Below are 19,505 nucleotides of genomic sequence, written 5' to 3'. Positions count from 1 at the left end.
ACAGAAATCCTCCAGCGACTCCGGCGACTCCTAAGAGATTCGACAAGAACGATTTGAGGAAACTTTTGTTGGTTCAGTCGACAACCTAATGACTCACTTAGGGACTATAACCCAACCATCTCCAAACAAACTCCAAACCTAAGAACTCAATCTAGAACCCTAACTCTAATTGATCGATTTTCCGAAGAAATCACAAAAAACACGCAAAGGAACAACTTATCGGAAGGAATCGAACGAGAACGATTGTAATTTTGGCGAAGAAAGAAAAACCCCAAAACTCACCGAGAAGAAGATAAAAACAAGAAAAAACCGTGAACCAAATATTTGTTTCTCGCTCACTGAACCAAATAATGAAGAATGAGAGAGATATAAGGTCATCCGCATCAATGAAACCCAACATGGGTTTCTTCCATCTCTCTTTTTTCTTCCACGTCATATTCTCTCGCCAGTAATCGAAGAAACTCATTTGATTTTATACCTTCATCAAAGAAACTCATTTACACAAATTTTAATTTCTCTTTCTTCCGTATTATTAAATTATCTATTTTTAAAATAATTTAAATAATAATAATTTTTTTCTAATATACATATTTATTACTATTTATTTATTTAATAATTTAATTTATAAACAATAAAAAGTATTTATTATTAATGTGATGTGAAAATTTAATTTTATGGTACAATTTTTTATATTTATGTGTCTTTAAAAAAATAAAATAAATTCTATTGATTTGATACTGCAACGATAAATATAAGAATTGAGTAATAAACTAGTACAATAATCAATTTAAGAAAATTAATATGATGTGAAAATTCAATTATATATTAAGTAATTATATATATCTTAATTATTTGTGTAATTTAATGAATAAATTATAAGATAATTAAAAAATTAAATTGTTATTATTATTAATTAATTATATTTAATTAAAATTTTATTAAACAAAAATATATCAATATTGATATCATTTTGTAAAAAATAAAATTTTATAAAATATAAAAATTATTAACAAATATATATATAATAAAAATATAATGTATAAAAAATAACTAGAAGAAATAATTTTTTTTCTTTTTTTGCCATGAACACATGGCAAGAATAGACCTATGCCAGGGTTTCATAGGGTGCTGCAGAAGCAACCAGCCCTACACGCTGACAGTAAAAAAAATTGATTTTTATTTTTATTTTTATTTTTTATCCAACGTGTGGTTTTCTATCAGAAGAGCCAATGTGAATGGCCTAAGGGCACGGATTGGGTTGAGATTATAGAACCTGACCCGGTTATAGAGTTTGGATTGCGCGCTAGGTTTGGTAACGGGCCAAATTTCACAATATAATTAAGGCAATAAGAAAATCTTATAAAAATATTAGTCACTCTATATTAAAGTATCTAATATAAAGTCCAAAAGTATGAATATTTGTTTGAAAGTGGCTTTTTTTTTTTTTAATGTAAAAAGTACAAATGTAAATTGAATCCCTATTGAATTAATATAGTGTTACAATTGTATAAGTAATAGTGAACAAATATTTTGAAAATTCTATAAAATACTATTACCTCTGTAGAAAAGTATTTAAGTTGAAAAAATATAAATTTTTATTTGAAAAAATATTTTTCTCTCTTGTTTCAGAAAATATTTTTCTCTTATAAAAACTAGCTAGTTAATGTGTTGTAATAAATCATATAAATATTGTTGAACAATAGGTAGATTAATTTCATATGCAAAAGTTAGTATAAAATAAATAAATAAATAATAAAAAAATACACATTGCTCATAATAGAAAATATTTATGAAAAAAGTATTCATCTCAACTAAATATAGTACTATCTCCGTCCTACATATCGCGTCTGCTACTCTGTAGACACGGTATTTTAGGAATTGTGTAATTAGTAGATAATTGAGAATGTAATTAGTGAAAATAATTATCCTATAATATAAATAATTATAAATTAAGATTAACATAACTAATTAGTTTAATTAAAATTTAAAAAAATAATTAAAAAATTTAAAATGAGATTAAAGTGTGTAATTATTTTTCAAAGAAAGAAAGTGACATGGAATGTGAAACGGACAGAAACGGCAACGTAGACATAGTATGTGGGACGGAGAGAGTATAACTAATATAATAAACAAGTTTTTAAAATAATCTCTCTATATATATATATTATTACCTTTTAGAAAAATAAATAAGTTGAAAAATATGAATTATTATTTGATAAGTATTTTTCTCTCTTATAAAAAGTATCAATTCATATTCATCTAGCATTGGTGTTGGCGGTTAGAAATATTTAATATAGATGGATTTATTATTTGTTATCAAAATTCGACAAAGAATTGAAGAGTTAAATATACAATTAATATTGTTCTTTGGTATGAAATATTATAATACTCTCTCCGTCTCACGTACCGTGTCTGCTACACTGTAGACACATTATTTTAGGAGGGGTGTAATTTGTAGATAATTAAGAATGTATTAGTGAAAATAATTATCATATAATATAAATAATTATAAATTAAGATTAAGATAACTAATTAGTTTAATTAAAATTAAAAAAAAATAAAATTAAGAAATTTAAAATGAGATTAAAGTGTGTAATCATTTTCCAAAAAAGAAAAGTGACATGGTATGTGGGACGGACAGAAACGGCAACGTAGACATGGTATATGGGACGGAGGGAGTAATAATTTACAATAGACAACATTCCCCTATATATACACTAGAACCCGGCGCGCGCGATGCCGGGCCGGTGTGTACAATAAAAATAATTTCGTATAAAACATATACATACACATGTAAAACAAGTAAACAAGTTCGATATGATTGCAACAAAATCAAAGTAAAACAACCTCAACATTTAATTTAAAATGTGATGCAAATTTTAGGTCACTTACTTGGAGAGATCATGAATGCTAGTGGCTGGAAGTGAGATTGAAAGTAAAGAAAGCTAAGCCTAAACCATAGACGCCCATTTCCATAAAATGATTTCAGCTTAAGAGGGTGTATGAGAAATAGAGCTTTTAACTTATTAATAGCTTTTAGCTTATTAACAGCTTTCAGCTGTTTGATCAGTTAAAAAGTTAATTTAAGTGTTTGGTAAATTAGTTTTTTGAAAGAGCTTTTTGGATCCAAAAGGCTAATTTCTGAAAAGCTCGTTCACCCAGCTTTTTGAAAGAATTTTTCATTTTAATTTCGGTTATTCTTTATTTACCTTTAAAACTTAATTATTTTTTTTGTACATATATATTTTTATAACTGTATTTATTAATTATTTTTAATATATTTAATATTAAATTATATTTTTATTTTTGTAAATTTAAAATAATTACTATTATTAATTATTACACATAAATTATTTTATTTGTAAAATATATAAATTTTTAAAACTAAATCAAATAAAAAAAATAAAAGTTATTAATTTATTTATATATATTAAAATAATAATTTAACATAATAAAAATATATATACGAAAGATTTATCATTTTATATTTTACATAATTTCAATAAAAAATTATTATTTTTTAGTAAAAATAATTTTCTCAAATCTAAATAATAAAAATAAAAATAAATATTTTATAATATTTTTATAATTTTCAATAATTAATAACAAAAATTCTCATAAATTTTAAATCAAAATGAACAAAATTAAATATTTTAAAAAATAACATATCAATGTCCTTAATAGTCATTTTATATATAAACAGCTAATGTCAAACAGTTGTTTTATCAAACACTTTAATACAAACCGCTAATTGAATCAGCTAGTCAAACGAGCTAATTGAATCAACTAACAGCTAACAGCTAACAGCTAATTGAATAAGCAGCTAAAAACTATTTGCTAATTGTCAAACGCACCCTAAGTAAAATAGGAAGACAAACGTCTTCTATTCCAAAAAATTTAAAACATGCGGATGACAACGAAATGATCTTTTAGTAAATTCCACAAAAAGAAGATATGCTATATGATTATTACCAATCTTCTTTAAGGTGCGTTTGTTAAGGGGATTGGATTTTAAATCCACTGTTCATTCCATTTCCCAAAAAAAATATCAAATTAAACACCTATTTTTTATTTTTTATATTATACTAAAAATCAATTTTACATTTAAAACATCAAATCAACACCTATTTATATCACGTCATACAACTATTAAAATTCAAAATTTTTTACTATTCAAATTCCAACTCGAAATTCAAACCCCAAACAAACACAAATGTAAGTAATGAAACATCTACAAGCATCAGTAAAGTCATAATATATTCTATGTAAACCAACTACATGTAATAAAAAAATATTATGGTTTAAATTAATTAGTTACTGACCATGTAAGTAAAAAAAGGCAAAAATGCATAAGACCAATTTCACCTAACCACTTAAACCATTTCTCAGTTAAAATACTATTGTAAATCTAAATTACTAACAAACACATACACACGTAAAAGAAGTATTATTCATAAAGTCAAGGTATCAGTTCTTTCTTGAATCGCCTTTTTCTGTTGGTGTTATCCTCACTCGTAAATGATTAGTATCCCTTTCGAGGTTAAAAGCGGTAGATAGCCTTGTTCCTATAGGGATCTATATGCTTTGATTGGAACTTGAAAAGCTAGAACATTAACTTGAGATTTTAAGAGGTGTAACCAATATGAGAAACATTAGGAAAATGAATTCAAATATTGAAAAACTTAACTTTAGAACAATGTTAGCAATTAGTATTGTTCTCAATATTAAGCAATATAACCAATATATGCAATGGATGAAAAATCGCCATTACTCGCATATTATTGCATTATGATGTGTGATATTGTATTGAGGGTAAAAAGGTCATTTCTCCTAAATGTGTGTATACATAGGAAAAAATGAAACAAATTGTAAATGTTCGATAACAAATATGTGTGTTTGCTTAGGCAAAAATATAAAATTCAACCTAAGAAACTTTTTGGAACATAATATATGTGAGAAACAAAACTCAACTAATTTTTAGATTTGGATATATAAATATATATATATATATATAACCTGACTTGTTTGGACAAAGCGCTTAATCAGAAATCGGAAACTTTGAAGTTTCCAACAGCATCCAAAAGAAAAGTTTTATGGCTGCACCGTCAAAGGTAATCGTTAGAAAGATTCAACATATGAATTTAAGTATTACTAAAATAAGTTAGCAGCTGCATGAACTATCTTTATATATCTATAGAAGACTCTCATGTTGACTGCTATGGCAATAGAAACAGCATTAATAAGCTGCTGAAAATACTCCCGCTTCATCTTCTCGCATCCTTCTATGGTTCACCTTCATAGTGCAAATTACTATTTATAAAAATATACTTTAAAAATCAATTTTGACTAACATGTAAACATAGTTCTAAAGAAAATCTGTAAAGAAATATATATATATTTTGTAAGTATTACATGTTGTGCTCTTAATGTAAGTACTTAGTGAGGTTATGAAGTGCAAAATTACACGTTCAATGAAAATGCAAAACGAAATGCTTCAAAATCTGAAAAATGTTTTAAAATCACAAGCATACCCTCTGAACTCCGGCCTGAACGTAATCGAATTTGAAAATAAAATAGCAACAACACACTCCAGTGCTAGCGTAATCAAATTTGAGAATAAAGTAAAACCATTATTCCAAATTTGAGCTATCGCCAATCCGTTGCACTTCTAGATTATCTTATTCCTCACATCTGCCCGATCGATCGTTCATTCCCAAAAGCAATAACCGTGAATAAATTCTACAAAAAATATTGAAACGGAAATCTACATAAAGGCTTGAAGTTTCCTTTGGGGGAGAAGGCGATGGTGAGCCAATCTTGGAGGTGAGAAATTTTCCCAATGATCTAAAAGCAATAGCTGATTCTTGGCGACTACTGTCTTATATATTGTGAAGGCTACGCCAGGCTATAAATAAGAAATAGTACTTCATTTCAGTTTTGAGAGTTAATAAAACATTCTATTTTGCCGGGCGCATTTATAGTGTTCTTACTTTAGCGTACATTAAAGATGTGTACGAGGCTGCACTAGCAAGTTCTCGGGGGAGTTTAAGAATTGTTAGACCGACGGGAAGGTGATCGAGGAGGAACCATCCCACCCATTACAAGTGGACAGTGGGGTGAAAAATGAGGTTGAAAGGAAAAACTTAGATGAAGAGTCATTTTGTCGAACAGATTGTGAGCGTGAACCAGAAGTCAGAACTTCGACAAAGGTTCAAGTAAAGTGGATTCCGACGAATCCATATCCGCAACCAAAGCTTATTAAAATGAACTTTATCTTGTTTCTGTCAAAATTGGGGGAATTTTGAAGGAAAGGAAATATGTTTATGTTTTTAATTTATAAAATTACTATTATATTTCTAATATTATATACTTCCTCCGTCCACACGCAAAGTAAACATTTACTTTTGGCGCTGTATTTAAGAAATAATAGTAGTATTTTAATTATAGTGGGTAGTTAAAAGTAGTAAAATGACATTTTTGCCCTTATTTTTTGGTGTAAAAGTAATGGTGTGATGTAAAGTAAGGATATTTGTGGAAAAAAGTGAAGTTTTTAATAAAATATTTATTTTGTAATTGGACGTCCAAAAATAGAAATATGTATATTTTATAGCTGGACGGCGAGAGTATTACTTTATCTATATTTAATTATACAAAAATTATACTCCCTCCGTCCCACCGAAATTAAATCCTTTGATTATGGACACGTTATTTAAGATAAGGATGTTTAATTAGTTAATAATAATTAGTTATGATATTATTTTTTATATAATTAAAAATATTTATAATTTTAAAGTAAATTTATATATATGATTTAAAAAATCAAAATATATGTTTAAATATTTAAAAATTATATAGCAATTAAAAAATATATGTAATATAAATATCATTTTGTAGAGAATAAAATTTTCTATAATATAAGTAAATACAAAAATATTTTTTTATTTATAATTAACATAAATCAATTTTATAAAAGATGTGTAGTTTTAAATATAGATAAAAAAATTTTATTTTTTTAAAGAAAGATAGAAATAAAGGGATTTTGAGTGAATCATACGTCCATTTATGATGTTATATGTTATGTAGTTAATTAAGTTGATTTATATTTGTTAAATATGTTTTTTATTTAATAATTTTTACCAAAAATAGAAATGTGTCAATTATTACGAGACAGACAAAAATGAAAATAGTGTCAATTATGGTGGGACGTATTTTATAATTAATAATTAGTTATAATATTTTTAAATTTTATAACGTAATTAAATTATAAAATAAAATTTTTTATATAAGGTGAAAAGTTAAATGATGGATGAACGGCGATGGGGCGATCACAGCAAAACTTCTATTTATATGTTATTTTTTTATAGGTTGAAAGGTAACATTGTCAATTCAAGTGGCAAAGTGCAAAACTTCCATTTATATGTTATAATATATATATATATATATATATACACAGAGAGAGAGAGTTAGCAACAAAATTTATGGGGATAGAGAGATTCACTAATAATTTAGGAGTAGAGGATATTAAAAGAATTAACCTATAATTTAATTAAAATAACAAAATATAATTCAATCTATTTTTGGATGACACGATTTTGTATAAATATTATAAAAGTACATAATATATATATTTTATTTACTCACAAAATATAATAATTCAATACAAAATATTATTTTTTGTATTACTATACGATTTTTTATACCTTACATAAAAAAATATATATATTTATCGAAAATACAAAATGAATACACTTATAAATTATAAATTTTCAAATGTGAGTAAAGTATATTATTATTTTTCAAAAATATAAAAAAATTATATTCCCTCCGGTCCTGGTGCAAGAGTTATATTTACTTTTCACACAAAAATTTAAGAAATATTATATTATAATGATAGTTGATGAATTTCTAAACTAAAAGATAAGTAGATACTTACTAAATAAAAAAATGTAATTTTTATAAACGAACATCTAAAAAATAGAAAATGCAACTCATATGGCTAGACGTAACGGAGTATAAAACATACCAAAAAAAAATTTACATATATAAAAAAAAAAGAAAAAAAGAAGTATTGATTTATATTTAAAACTCAAACCAAGCACTCCTAAATTTATACTTATATATCCTGACTTGCGACCAAATGTACATGTTTTTATTATTATTATTATTATTATTATTATTATTATTATTAATTTAATTATGCATTTCATTGCTTTAAAACCATCCACAATGCAAGAATATCTTGTAGAAAAACTGAATAAAACTTTAATTTTAACTATATATATTTTCATCACTAAATTTATTATTTTACTTAATATAATTATAATAAGTATAATATTTCCTCCATCCTATTTTTTATGTTCAGATTATTATAGATATTAAAATTTAGATAAAATTTAATTATTAAATAATTTCAAAATATATTAATATAAATAATTATAAATTAAAATTAATTTAAAATTATAAAATTATTTATTATAAAATATAAAATTATAACTGATATATATAATTAGTCTTTTTAAAAAAGAAAGACATAAATAAAGGATGAAATAGAAATAATGAATAAACAAAGTGGTAGAGATGAAGGAGTATAGTTTTGAATGGTATACTTGGAATAATGCACCCTGTCAAGCACGTGCTTGTCTTAATATTATTCAATAGCTAAAAATTCAGGAAATAAAAAACTCCCACTGTCCTGAATATTTTGTCACATTTATTATAGATACAGGAATTGAATTTAACTGGAGTATAATTAATAAATAATTAAAAATATATTACTGAAAATAATTATTATATAATAAAAATAATTATAAATTAAAATTAAAATAATTGATTAACATAATTAAAATTAAGAAATTATAAATTTAATTTTTTAAAATAAGATTAAAGTATATAATTCTTTTTAGAAAAATGAAAATGACAAAATAAATGGGACGAACAAAAATAAAAGGTGGACATAAGAAGTGTAACGGAGAAAGTAATATATATAATTGCTGAGATATTAAAAATAATAATAATAAATAAATAAATATAAATCCAGGAAATAAAATAATATATATAATTGCGAGATATTAAAAATGTATTATATAATATGTGTGTCATCCCTACTGTATTATTCCCTTTTTTAATTTGACCACTCATCTGAGTATTTAAAAAAGCAGCCATAATTGATTATTTTCCGTTGCCACAAACATAAATCTCATTAAAATATATTTTGGACATTTAAATTTTTATTGATGACAGTGACTTAAGTCAAACTTCGGCTTAGAATACTTAACCCTAGTCAATATTGTACAATTGGCTAAGCTATCGAGTTGCATATTTTAGGGTCTATTTAATTAAAAAAATAATAATAATAAAATATTTACGTGATATATAAAAATTATGTTGATAATATAAAAATTTTATATTTATATTAAATATTAATATTTTATAAAAAAGTACATTATATATTATATTTATTAAAAATTATATCGAAATAAAAAGTTATTGGACAAACAAATTCTATATTTTAGGGTCTATTTGCTCGTATGTCATGGGTTGTAGCACAATGTTAGTTTATTACAATTTAATATATATTTGACAATAAAATTGTAATTTAATAAAATATTTATGCATAATAAAAATAAATTAATTTATAAAACAAAAAAAATTAAAAATATGAAAAACATAGTTTGCAATTTGCATATTCATTAATGAATAGATAGGATTATACTTAAATTCTATTTTAATTTTTTTTTAAAAAAAAAATTGTTAAAAAAAAAATATATTGAATGATAATAGATTTGTTCATCTAATATATATTTGATGACATAATGAAAATATACTATTTACACACACATTAGCCTAATATATTAATATATATATATATATATCTTATTTATTTAAAAAATTAATAATTTAATATAAAATATTATTTTTACAATAATAATATGATCCTTCATATCTAATATATTTTTAATAAAATGAAGATGGTATTAATTAAATAATAACAATATTAATTTAAATCATAATCAAACAAATTAATAATAATAATAATAATAATAATAAAAAACAGCCTCCAAAGTAATAAAATATAAAAAAAGATATGATATCCCAAAGAAAATTCAATGCAAACAAATTTGGTCATAAATGACAACTTCTTCAGTGTTAAATTAATAGAGCAGTGGGACATTCATTATAAATATCCAATCATATAATAAGATGATGTTCTACGTTGAGATTAAAATTGTCTAAACCAACACAATACAATGGCTCCTCCCCTCAACCAGAAGCTCCAGGGCAAAGTCGCCGTCGTCACCGGCGGCGCCAGCGGCATCGGAGAAGCCGCCGTCCGCCTCTTCGCAGCGTATGGCGCCCGTGCCGTCGTGATCGTCGACATCCAGGACGATAAGGGCCACGCCGTGGCCGACTCCATCGGCTCCGACCGGTGTAGCTACTTCCAATGCGACGTCACCGACGAAGAAAAAGTCCGAGCCCTCATGGACTGGACCGCCGAAACCTACGGCGGGCTCGACATCGTGTTCAGCAACGCCGGGACCATAAGCCCCCCGAACCAATCGATCCTCGAGCTCGACCTCGCCGTCTACGACAGGGTGATGAGGATCAACGCGCGCGGGATGGCGGTGTGCGTCAAGCAAGCGGCGCGCAAGATGGTGGAGCTCGGGACGCGGGGCTCGATCGTGTGCACGGCCAGCACGGCGGCCACGATCAGCAGCCCGACCAACGTGGACTACACGATGTCGAAGCACGCGCTGATCGGGCTGATGAACTCGTCGTTCCCGACGCTCGGGGAGCACGGGATACGGATCAACTGCGTGTCGCCCGGGGTGACGGCGACGCCTCTGGCGATTAATGTTTGGGCCGGCAATGCTGAGGAGTTGGCGAAGATGTCGGAGCCGCTTATGTGCTTGAAAGGGGCGGCGCTCAAGGCAGAGAATGTGGCGGAGGTGGCGGCGTTTTTGGGCTCCGACGAGTCGGCGTTCATCACGGGTCAGAATCTGGTGGTGGATGGAGGCATGAGCATACATGCTGTCATTCAAACCATGACCAGGGCGGCTGCTGCTGCTGCTGCTTCACAGCTCTAATGTATTAAGAAATTTATGGCAATGCAATGCAAGTGATTAATTATGATAAATAACGTTGACAAAGTTTGATTTGTCACTCTTTTGAAATTATATATACATGTTTCCATTTTTATTTTCTACTCTCATCTCCTCTTGTTCTTGCTCTATATATATTTTAAATTATTATTATTATTTTAATTTAGAATATTTGGTGCATGCATTCTTGACTAGACTTTTTGGTCTATCACTCGCATCAGCTTTCTTAAAAGCACGTTCAGAAGCTAGCCATTCCCAATTATTCTCAATTTCTACAAATGCCATGGCAATCGCAATCGGATAAATCTTGTCAATTGCATCTCTTTCAACAGTCGATACAAGTTATCCATTGAACACACTTTTAGAAAACACCCATCTAGACCGACCTAGCTATATCACTACAAAAAAAAATAATATATTTGTAACGGAATTCCATCCCTAAAGTTCACTTAGCTAACGTAATTCCGTTCCTAATTCCGTCTCTAATGTCATTAGTAACGGAAAAAATAGATTTAGAGACAAAAAAGTTTTGTTACAAAAATAATTTTTTCTTGTAGTGTATATTATAGGTCTACACCCAATGCGAAATCCAGCACTCAAAAGGTTTTATTGAGCAATTAATATGTTCTTTGTAGTAGCACTGGTGAAGTAAAATTACAATCAACATGTAGTATGCAAGAATTTCAAGGCTTATGTGTTACTATTGTATGACACTAGTCCTACAATCTTCTATACTACTCTTTTATATTACCTTTTCAAAATCGCAATTGAATGTTTTAGGTTTAGTAAACCTTATACTTACCTCAACATCTACATCTTGTGTAATCTTATATGTCAAAGAGTCAATGCTCACTACAACAAAAATGACTATGGCTAGTGGAATGAAATCTGCTAAAAATGACCATTTTTCTATGGCAAAAACCTATTTGTGACGATTTTGTTGCAAATTTTGACCGGTACATTTACTCGAGTAACAAAATGTCTGCGTCGCTACAAATGTTATAACAAAAGCCTAGTGGTCAACGCCTGTGGGATGACTTTTTGTTACAATTTTTTGTACGCAACAAAAAGAAAAATTCTTTTTGTAACAACTCATATCTGTAAAAAATGATACGGTGTAAAAGTTTTCTAACATCTACAACATATTTTTCTATCGATTTTTGTTACAGGTACCTATTCGTGACAAAAATTAGAACTCTATTTGAACCAGGCGAAGTCTTAAAAAATAATGTGTTGCGAATATTTTCTGATATGCACAATAACTTTTAGTAACAGTTTTTGTAATATCTTTTCGTGACAAAAAATTGATCACCTATCCGTTATAAAAACATTTTGAAATGACCTGAAGAGACAATTATAACGATTTTGGTAACAACATCAATTTCATTACAATTAACATATAAGCTTTTTTTCCATAATCCCTACAAAAAAATGGATCACCTGTACGTTATAATAACTTTTTTTCTACAGAAGACAGGACTACATAAAGGACAAGCAAGCCAAAATTACATACGTATGTGCAAAATGATCATCTAATAAGCCGTAGAGATGTCAGAGTTCTACACAATAGTGTTCAATCCATTATATTAAAATATTCAACATATAAACGTGGAGGGCGGATGCTCATGCAACGACAAAAGTACGACGGAAGAACTCAGGTGTGGGGAACTAACTGGAACTAACTAACAGTTCAGTCAATTGTTGAATAGAACTCACCTTGCTTGCTTCTTTAACTGCTACTGCTTCTCTTGGTCCGAACTGTTTTGAGTTCATTGCCATATTGTTCAGTATGTCCCACGCCTCTCTAGGAGTTTTGTTCATCGAGGCCTCTCCACTTGCTGCGTCTATGATTCTCCTGTCGATGGAAGTCAAACCTTCATAGAAATATTGAATCAATAATTGCACGGAGATTTGATGATGGGGACATCGAATAAGTAAAGCATTAAAATGGTCCCAATATTCAAATAAAGACTCCCATGTATGTTGTGTCATTCCGCATATCTCTTTCTTCATGATCGCAGCTCGTGAAGTGGGAAAGTACTTCTCAAGAAACTTTCTCTTCATGTCAGTCTATGTGTTAACGCTTCCAGCAGGTAGATTGAATAGCCAATCTTTAGCAGCATCTTTCAGCGATAATGGAAAAGCAAGAAGCTTGATTTAATCTTCTGTTACTCCTTGTGGCTTCATACTTGTGCAGACGACATCAAATTCTTGAAGATGCTTATGTGGCTCTTCTCCTGGCAGCCCATGGAAAGAAGGCAACAAGTGTATTAGTCCTGATTTTAATTCAAAAGCATTGTTACCGTCTACCGTCGGATATGTGATGCAGAGATGCTGCTGGGTCAAGTTAGGGGCTGCCAGCTCCCTTAATGTCCTTTGATCCATCTCTTTTTCTAGCTCGATCTCGTCAGAACTAAAATCGCTAGATGATTCTGAAGCTAAATCTTTTTGGCGACACTCCCTAGTTTCTTTTCTTAATCGACGTGCAGTCTTCTCAATTTCGTCGAAAATCAAGTTTCCTGTGCGATCAGATCTCCACATAAACTAGAAAAGGTTAAATTTTTTAGATAATAGATAACAATCAAAGATAAATAAACCAATTAAAATTTCCCGGAAACGGCGCCAATGTTTGACAGGCGTTTGTCACACGCTGCAAAATTTAAATAAAATAAACCTATTTTTGCAATAAAAATAACATAGTATAGATGAAGTAGGGTTGTCTCCTCAGGGAATTGAAAATGTTTTATTTTTGATTTTTTAATCTATAAATATAATAAAAGGGAGGAGTTTGGAAGAAGGAAATAAAAATAAAATAAAAAACTAAAAAACTTTCTAAAAGATAAATTCAATAAAAATAAGTTTCCAGTCTAGGAATAAAATTGACAACTTAGGTAGTGGATTTAATCATCGATAAATATTTAATTTTATTGATTTCTAAATAAATTAGTTATAGTTACTGACACGCACCTAATAACCAACTCTTCTTTAATATCTCGACAGTCTAGGTACGCCCGTCAACTGCTTCCCTAGTTAGACTAGAACCCTAGTAACGCCACAAAGAATTTATTAGCCTAACCGCCTTGTGAACTATAAGAGCCTAATTCAATTTAACAATTAACTATGCAAAATTGTTTAAAATTGATTCCGTGATTTCCTAATGGTGTCTGCCACTAGTTGCTACTTGCACCAAATTAAAATGCAATTATGGACGCCTAATTTAGTTTAGCAATAAATCCTTAATCCAATTGAAATACCTGGCCACAATACCCAACCAAATAAAAGATTATAACTCAAAAAAATCAGAAACCACATAAATACTTAGGAACCAAAGAAATATCATAAATCAAAACAAGTCTAATCTCTCAAATCCATACCAAGTTGTTTTCCACTCCTAGATTAGAAAAGTAAACTACTCGCTAATCATATAGGGAAGAACAAAGAAAAAGAAAGCAAAGAGAAACATCGCCTGAGAATGATGTTGGTAGGGGTGGAACTCAAAATCTTTTTGGAAGAATCTTTCTCCTTCTTGCCCTTGCACGGTTTCTCTCTAGGACTCTTCTGCACGGTGTTCTCCTCGGCAAGTGGCATAAAGTGGCGCCTCCCCTTTCTTTCTTTCCTTTATATTTGCCCTAATTTTGTAACAATTGGGCCTTGGACCTTTTTGTTATCTTTTCCCACTAATTATATCAATTTTATTATTTTTCTCCTGCAAATTATAAATAAATAATATATGCCCAAATCAGGTAGAATCTAATCAAGACCAACCAAATATCGCAAATAATATAAATATTTGATGCATGTGATTTATGACTATCACTAGACTAAAAAAAACCATCAAATTTATGTCCATATCATCTACCAAACGTTCATATAATTATGTAACAAAACCGGATGAGTTCATTGCACTGGTCACCCACAGTAATCCACTCTAATTTTTTCTAGGAATAAAAAAATCTAATAATAATCCAAGACTCACCGAAGTCTCACCTCTTTAGAATAATAATATCGTAATCATGACACATATATGGAATACGCATAATTTAAATAAACATGCATTCACAAACATGTTCAATATTAATGACAACCAAGGTCCACCAACAAAAGTGTCTAGGAAACAATATATAACAACCAAAAGCACTACATATCCCCGGCACCGAAAATACACTGAATTTAAAATATAAACACAAGCTATTGAACAAATAAATTCTCAATGAAACAAATATTATGGACACAAAAACACAACAATAATAAAACAAGCTAAAATCATCCATAAGAACAAATGGTATCAAAAAAAGAAAATACCTCTCACATCATAACTGTGTCAGACCCACATTTATATATACTAAAGAAATATTGCGCAAACTCTTATAAATTCAGAGTCACACATATTAAATAGCTATAACAAACCTGGAAGGGGGCGGACAATATGATCCCTTCCGAAACATATTTTACCAAGCCACAAGATATCGAAAGAACACAAGACCCAACCTACATGAGAGTATTTTCAACTATCAAGAACATTCTTATACGGTAACAAAGTATAAGAAAAATATGATTTCATTTCTAATCTCCTAGAGAGAACTAATGCATTTAGGAGTACAAAAACAAACCTATGAACACAACCATTCAACCAGTCATTTCAAAACATCATCTATAGTTGTGATCTTCTTCTTTGAACCTAATCCCACATTAGCAATGACATCATCTTGAGCTTTAGGTCTTCCATTGGAAATACATAAACAAGAATGGTATGTAAGCCATATCTAAAACCAAGTGTTTTACTAATAAGATATAAATAGAGGGGCATACCTCACTATCAAATAAAGTATTTTACTGCTCTTCTCTTGTATAAAGCAATTATCTTCAGAGAGCAATATGCAAAGTAAAAAAGGATGAGCAGTTGTTATTATATGAAGAAACCCTTTATCCAAGTCATATGACTCAGGCATTGGAACGAGCCATAGGCTATCCTTGAAAGAGGGAGGATTTGTGGTTGTTTTATGAGAATAATCTATCTAGAGGGTAGATAAATGTATATTGATTTCATTGTTTATTCTTATCGTATTTTGTCAAACCATCAGCATTGACAAATGACACTAATAAATCCAATCCATCCATAAATCCTTAGATCACATACTAATAAAGAATAAATATGATCCGCAGTTGCACTACATCACATATAGAATTTAGTTGGATTGAACAAAATTAGTAATTCCACACAAAATAAAAATAAATATTACGTACCAAATTTGATTTAATCTTGCATTCTAGAATGTGTGTATCAGTTAGGATTCAGGTAGAGTGGATGCACCATAATTCAACTCGCAAGAACTCAATGATTAATGATAAGATTGAACCCAAACTTATTATGATTACAATAGACTTAGAAAATTATTACACCGCTGAAGTAGATAGCCACACACACAACATGAATGCAAATGCAAGATTGATCATCAGTAATATATGTATAAAGAGGTAAATCTTGCAATCACCAAGAAGTTATGTTTCATCAAATCTGATGCACACAAACTATCCATGTAATAATTATGTAAGCAAGAAAAGTGTGTACCAGTAAGTATTGGTAGAAGAGATGGCCTCAGATTCCCTGTCTTCAAAATCCCTTTATATATACACTGACTATTCTTGATTTGTTTGAATGCCAAGATTTGCAGAGATGATTAAAAGACTATTAGGAGATAAGGAATAACTACCCAAACTTATAAGGCCCCCTCTCCAATAAAAGTACTTGTTAGCCAGATTACATTACATTTTATTTATGCTTGTTATTACTAATATTTTTTTGTTTATTGTTCACCAACTTTTTCCATCAATGATTTCCAAGTTTCATGCATTCACTAATATAAAAAACATAAGATAAATTTTTGAAATAATATATTCTATTCCCCAAGAAAATGTAAGCAAAAAGCATACCAGTTGTGTAGCATGAATATATCCAAATTGGTAGTCCCATCACTAACCTTTTTCTCACTCTATATTAGTACATTAAACTATTAATGCTGTAATTTCAAAACGTACTATTATGAACACCCAAACACATTACTATGCATGACCATACGAACAAATGCATCACAATTTGTACGCTCTGGTCGTCTCAATAGTTCTTTGATGGCAAGACATATAACCAATCTCAGCAAGCAAATTAGGAAAAAACTAAGACATGAGTGATCCAAAGAAAACAATAATTGTAAATTTATTTTATTTTATATTTTCATGGGGGTTTGTATGGCATTCACAGTTCCAAGGATTGAGTGAGCAATCACTATGTAATATAATCCCGCAACTATGCACGTTGTGCCTAATCTCTCTCTATCCAACATAATGAATTTGAAAACCATAAGAGCGAATGCAACAATGAGGAGTAACCAATTAATTGATACATTTGGAAAAAAGGAACTAAATACGTCAAAGATTTTTCCATTGAATACAATGGAATAAAGAAGACATAGAGAAGGCTGGCTATATGATCTAATACAATAAAAGTTCAACAACTTTCTTCCTTCATAAAAATTCCAAGACAATAAAAGACTCTATGATTGAAGGTGAGCGTGGGAAAGGAAAACTACTAAGACATAATGAGAAATAATATGATGGGAGGAGGAATCAATCAAGGTTTCAGTTAGGTAATGGACAATGTCATCCTATCCAACCCAATCCAAACCCACACACGGTGACGAGGACGTCCAATCTTCAAGCAATCAAATGTCCGTGGGACCTATCACTCGAAGTCAAGCTCGTCAGTTTCAAAAATCTATCACTGCATTGATCGGATAATTTTTCATGGAGAATCAATTTAAGGATGATGCTTGGAGATCACTTAGCACTCACCTGAGGCTCCTTCAATGGGACCCACAAGAATCCCAATTGAAAGATCAAGAGAATCGCTAATCATGGAAGATTATCAAGGGAATCATCACTTATGGAGAGAATCGCTAATCATGGAAGATTTTCAAGGGAATCATCACTTTTGGAGGCTTCTAGAAGTTACCTTAATAAATATTTCCTTTTATTATAAGTTTGCATATAGTATAATTCCATATCTAAAACCTCCATAATTATTTATTTCTTTATAGTTATTATTTGTTGCCTTTTATTTTCTTCAAGGACCTCTATATAAGGTCCTTGCCTATCATTGTAATGGGAACTTCTTTATATCTTGAATCCAATTTCACTTTTATAATTTTCTAGTGTTAAGGAGTGATTTCCTCACATTTAGAGTCTCAAATCGGGTCTTTGGAGTGATTTCATCGGTTTGTGGCTTCCAATCCTTTGCAGTGAGATTTAGCCTATTGTTTGTGTTTTACCTATGGATTGATTTCAGGTTCGAGACTTATTCTCATGGTTGGTTATCATCTATACTAATTCACATTCTCTGCACTATCTTTTCTTTTTCCTTCTCTTTTCTTTTATCCATATTCTTAATCTATTTATTCTATTGAACTTTGTGGGTAAGAAAATTATATTGGTTATAAATTATACACAGTCAGGCCATGTCATCTGGTATCAGAGCTAGTTGATGCAATCTCTTGATTGATATCACAGTTCTTATTTGAAAAAAAAAAATCTATTGAGATTATTTGTCTTATATCTTCATTCGGAACTTATATTTCTTTTATTTTCACTACTGTTTTGGATTTTTTGGCTATCGTCTTTGGGAGAATTTCATCGATTTGATTTGAGATTTTTTTGTGAGACAGAGAGGTACATAAGGTGTGGAGTGATACACAAGAGTTCTAGTGAGGTTATTTTCTCTTTTTCTTTCTTCTTTTTCTAATATCAGGGGGTGAATTATCCAATTCTCATCAAGTTGATGTACAAGGTCTTCTCAGTACCATTCTACAAGAGTTCAAAACTCTTCACCATTCAGGATTGGAATTGATGAATAATAGGATGGATCAACTGAAAGAGAATCAACAAAATTTACAAGAGAATATCTGAATGTTACCTGAATCTCATAGACGAAATGATGTTCAACCGCATTTGAGGCCAAGACGCAATATCCGGCCCCCACCCCACACAACATTGACGAACCCGATGATTAGGAGCTTGAAGAAAATTGGGAACGACCTAGGCATTATAATAACCATCACCGACGGGATGGAGATGAGGCTATCCACTCGATCAAGTTTCAAGTGCCACCGTTCCAAGGAATACCGACCCTTAAGCATTTTTGCAATAGGAACAAAGGTTAGAACTAATCTTTGATGTTCAACAATTAACTGACCAACAAAAACTCCGTGTGGCCGTAATGGAGTTTTCAGATTATGCCCTTGCATGGTGGGACCAATTCAACCGCCACAGAAATAGAGAGGCTCCAATGCGTACTTGGACAGAACTTCGTACACTCATGCGAAAGAGGTTTGTTCCCCCTCATTACCATCGTGAAGT

At 29.9% G+C, this 19,505-nt stretch overlaps 1 protein-coding gene and 1 non-coding gene across 2 annotated transcripts; both read left to right on the top strand.

The window, feature by feature from the left end:
- Positions 1 to 10,198: 10,198 nt before the first annotated feature.
- LOC127262736 ((+)-cis,cis-nepetalactol synthase NEPS3-like) lies at positions 10,199 to 11,203 on the top strand. Its single transcript, XM_051291540.1, has one exon. It carries the CDS (start codon positions 10,248 to 10,250, stop codon positions 11,082 to 11,084), a length of 837 nt encoding a protein of 278 aa, XP_051147497.1. The 5' UTR covers positions 10,199 to 10,247; the 3' UTR covers positions 11,085 to 11,203.
- Positions 11,204 to 13,008: 1,805 nt separating this feature from the next.
- Positions 13,009 to 13,115, top strand: LOC127263223 (small nucleolar RNA R71). Its single transcript, XR_007841397.1, has one exon. It is a non-coding gene; the product is annotated as a small nucleolar RNA R71 (small nucleolar RNA).
- Positions 13,116 to 19,505: the final 6,390 nt, after the last annotated feature.

This window comes from Andrographis paniculata, unplaced genomic scaffold (genome assembly GCF_009805555.1).
Source record: "Andrographis paniculata isolate CXL003 unplaced genomic scaffold, ASM980555v1 Contig66END, whole genome shotgun sequence".
NCBI classification, from domain to species: domain Eukaryota; kingdom Viridiplantae; phylum Streptophyta; class Magnoliopsida; order Lamiales; family Acanthaceae; genus Andrographis; species Andrographis paniculata.
This window is presented reverse-complemented; position numbering and strand designations above follow the sequence as displayed.

Coding starts and splice junctions, on each gene's coding strand:
- LOC127262736 (XM_051291540.1), top strand. CDS start 10,248: ATGGCTCCTCCCCTCAACCAGAAGCTCCAGGGCAAAGTCGCCGTCGTC.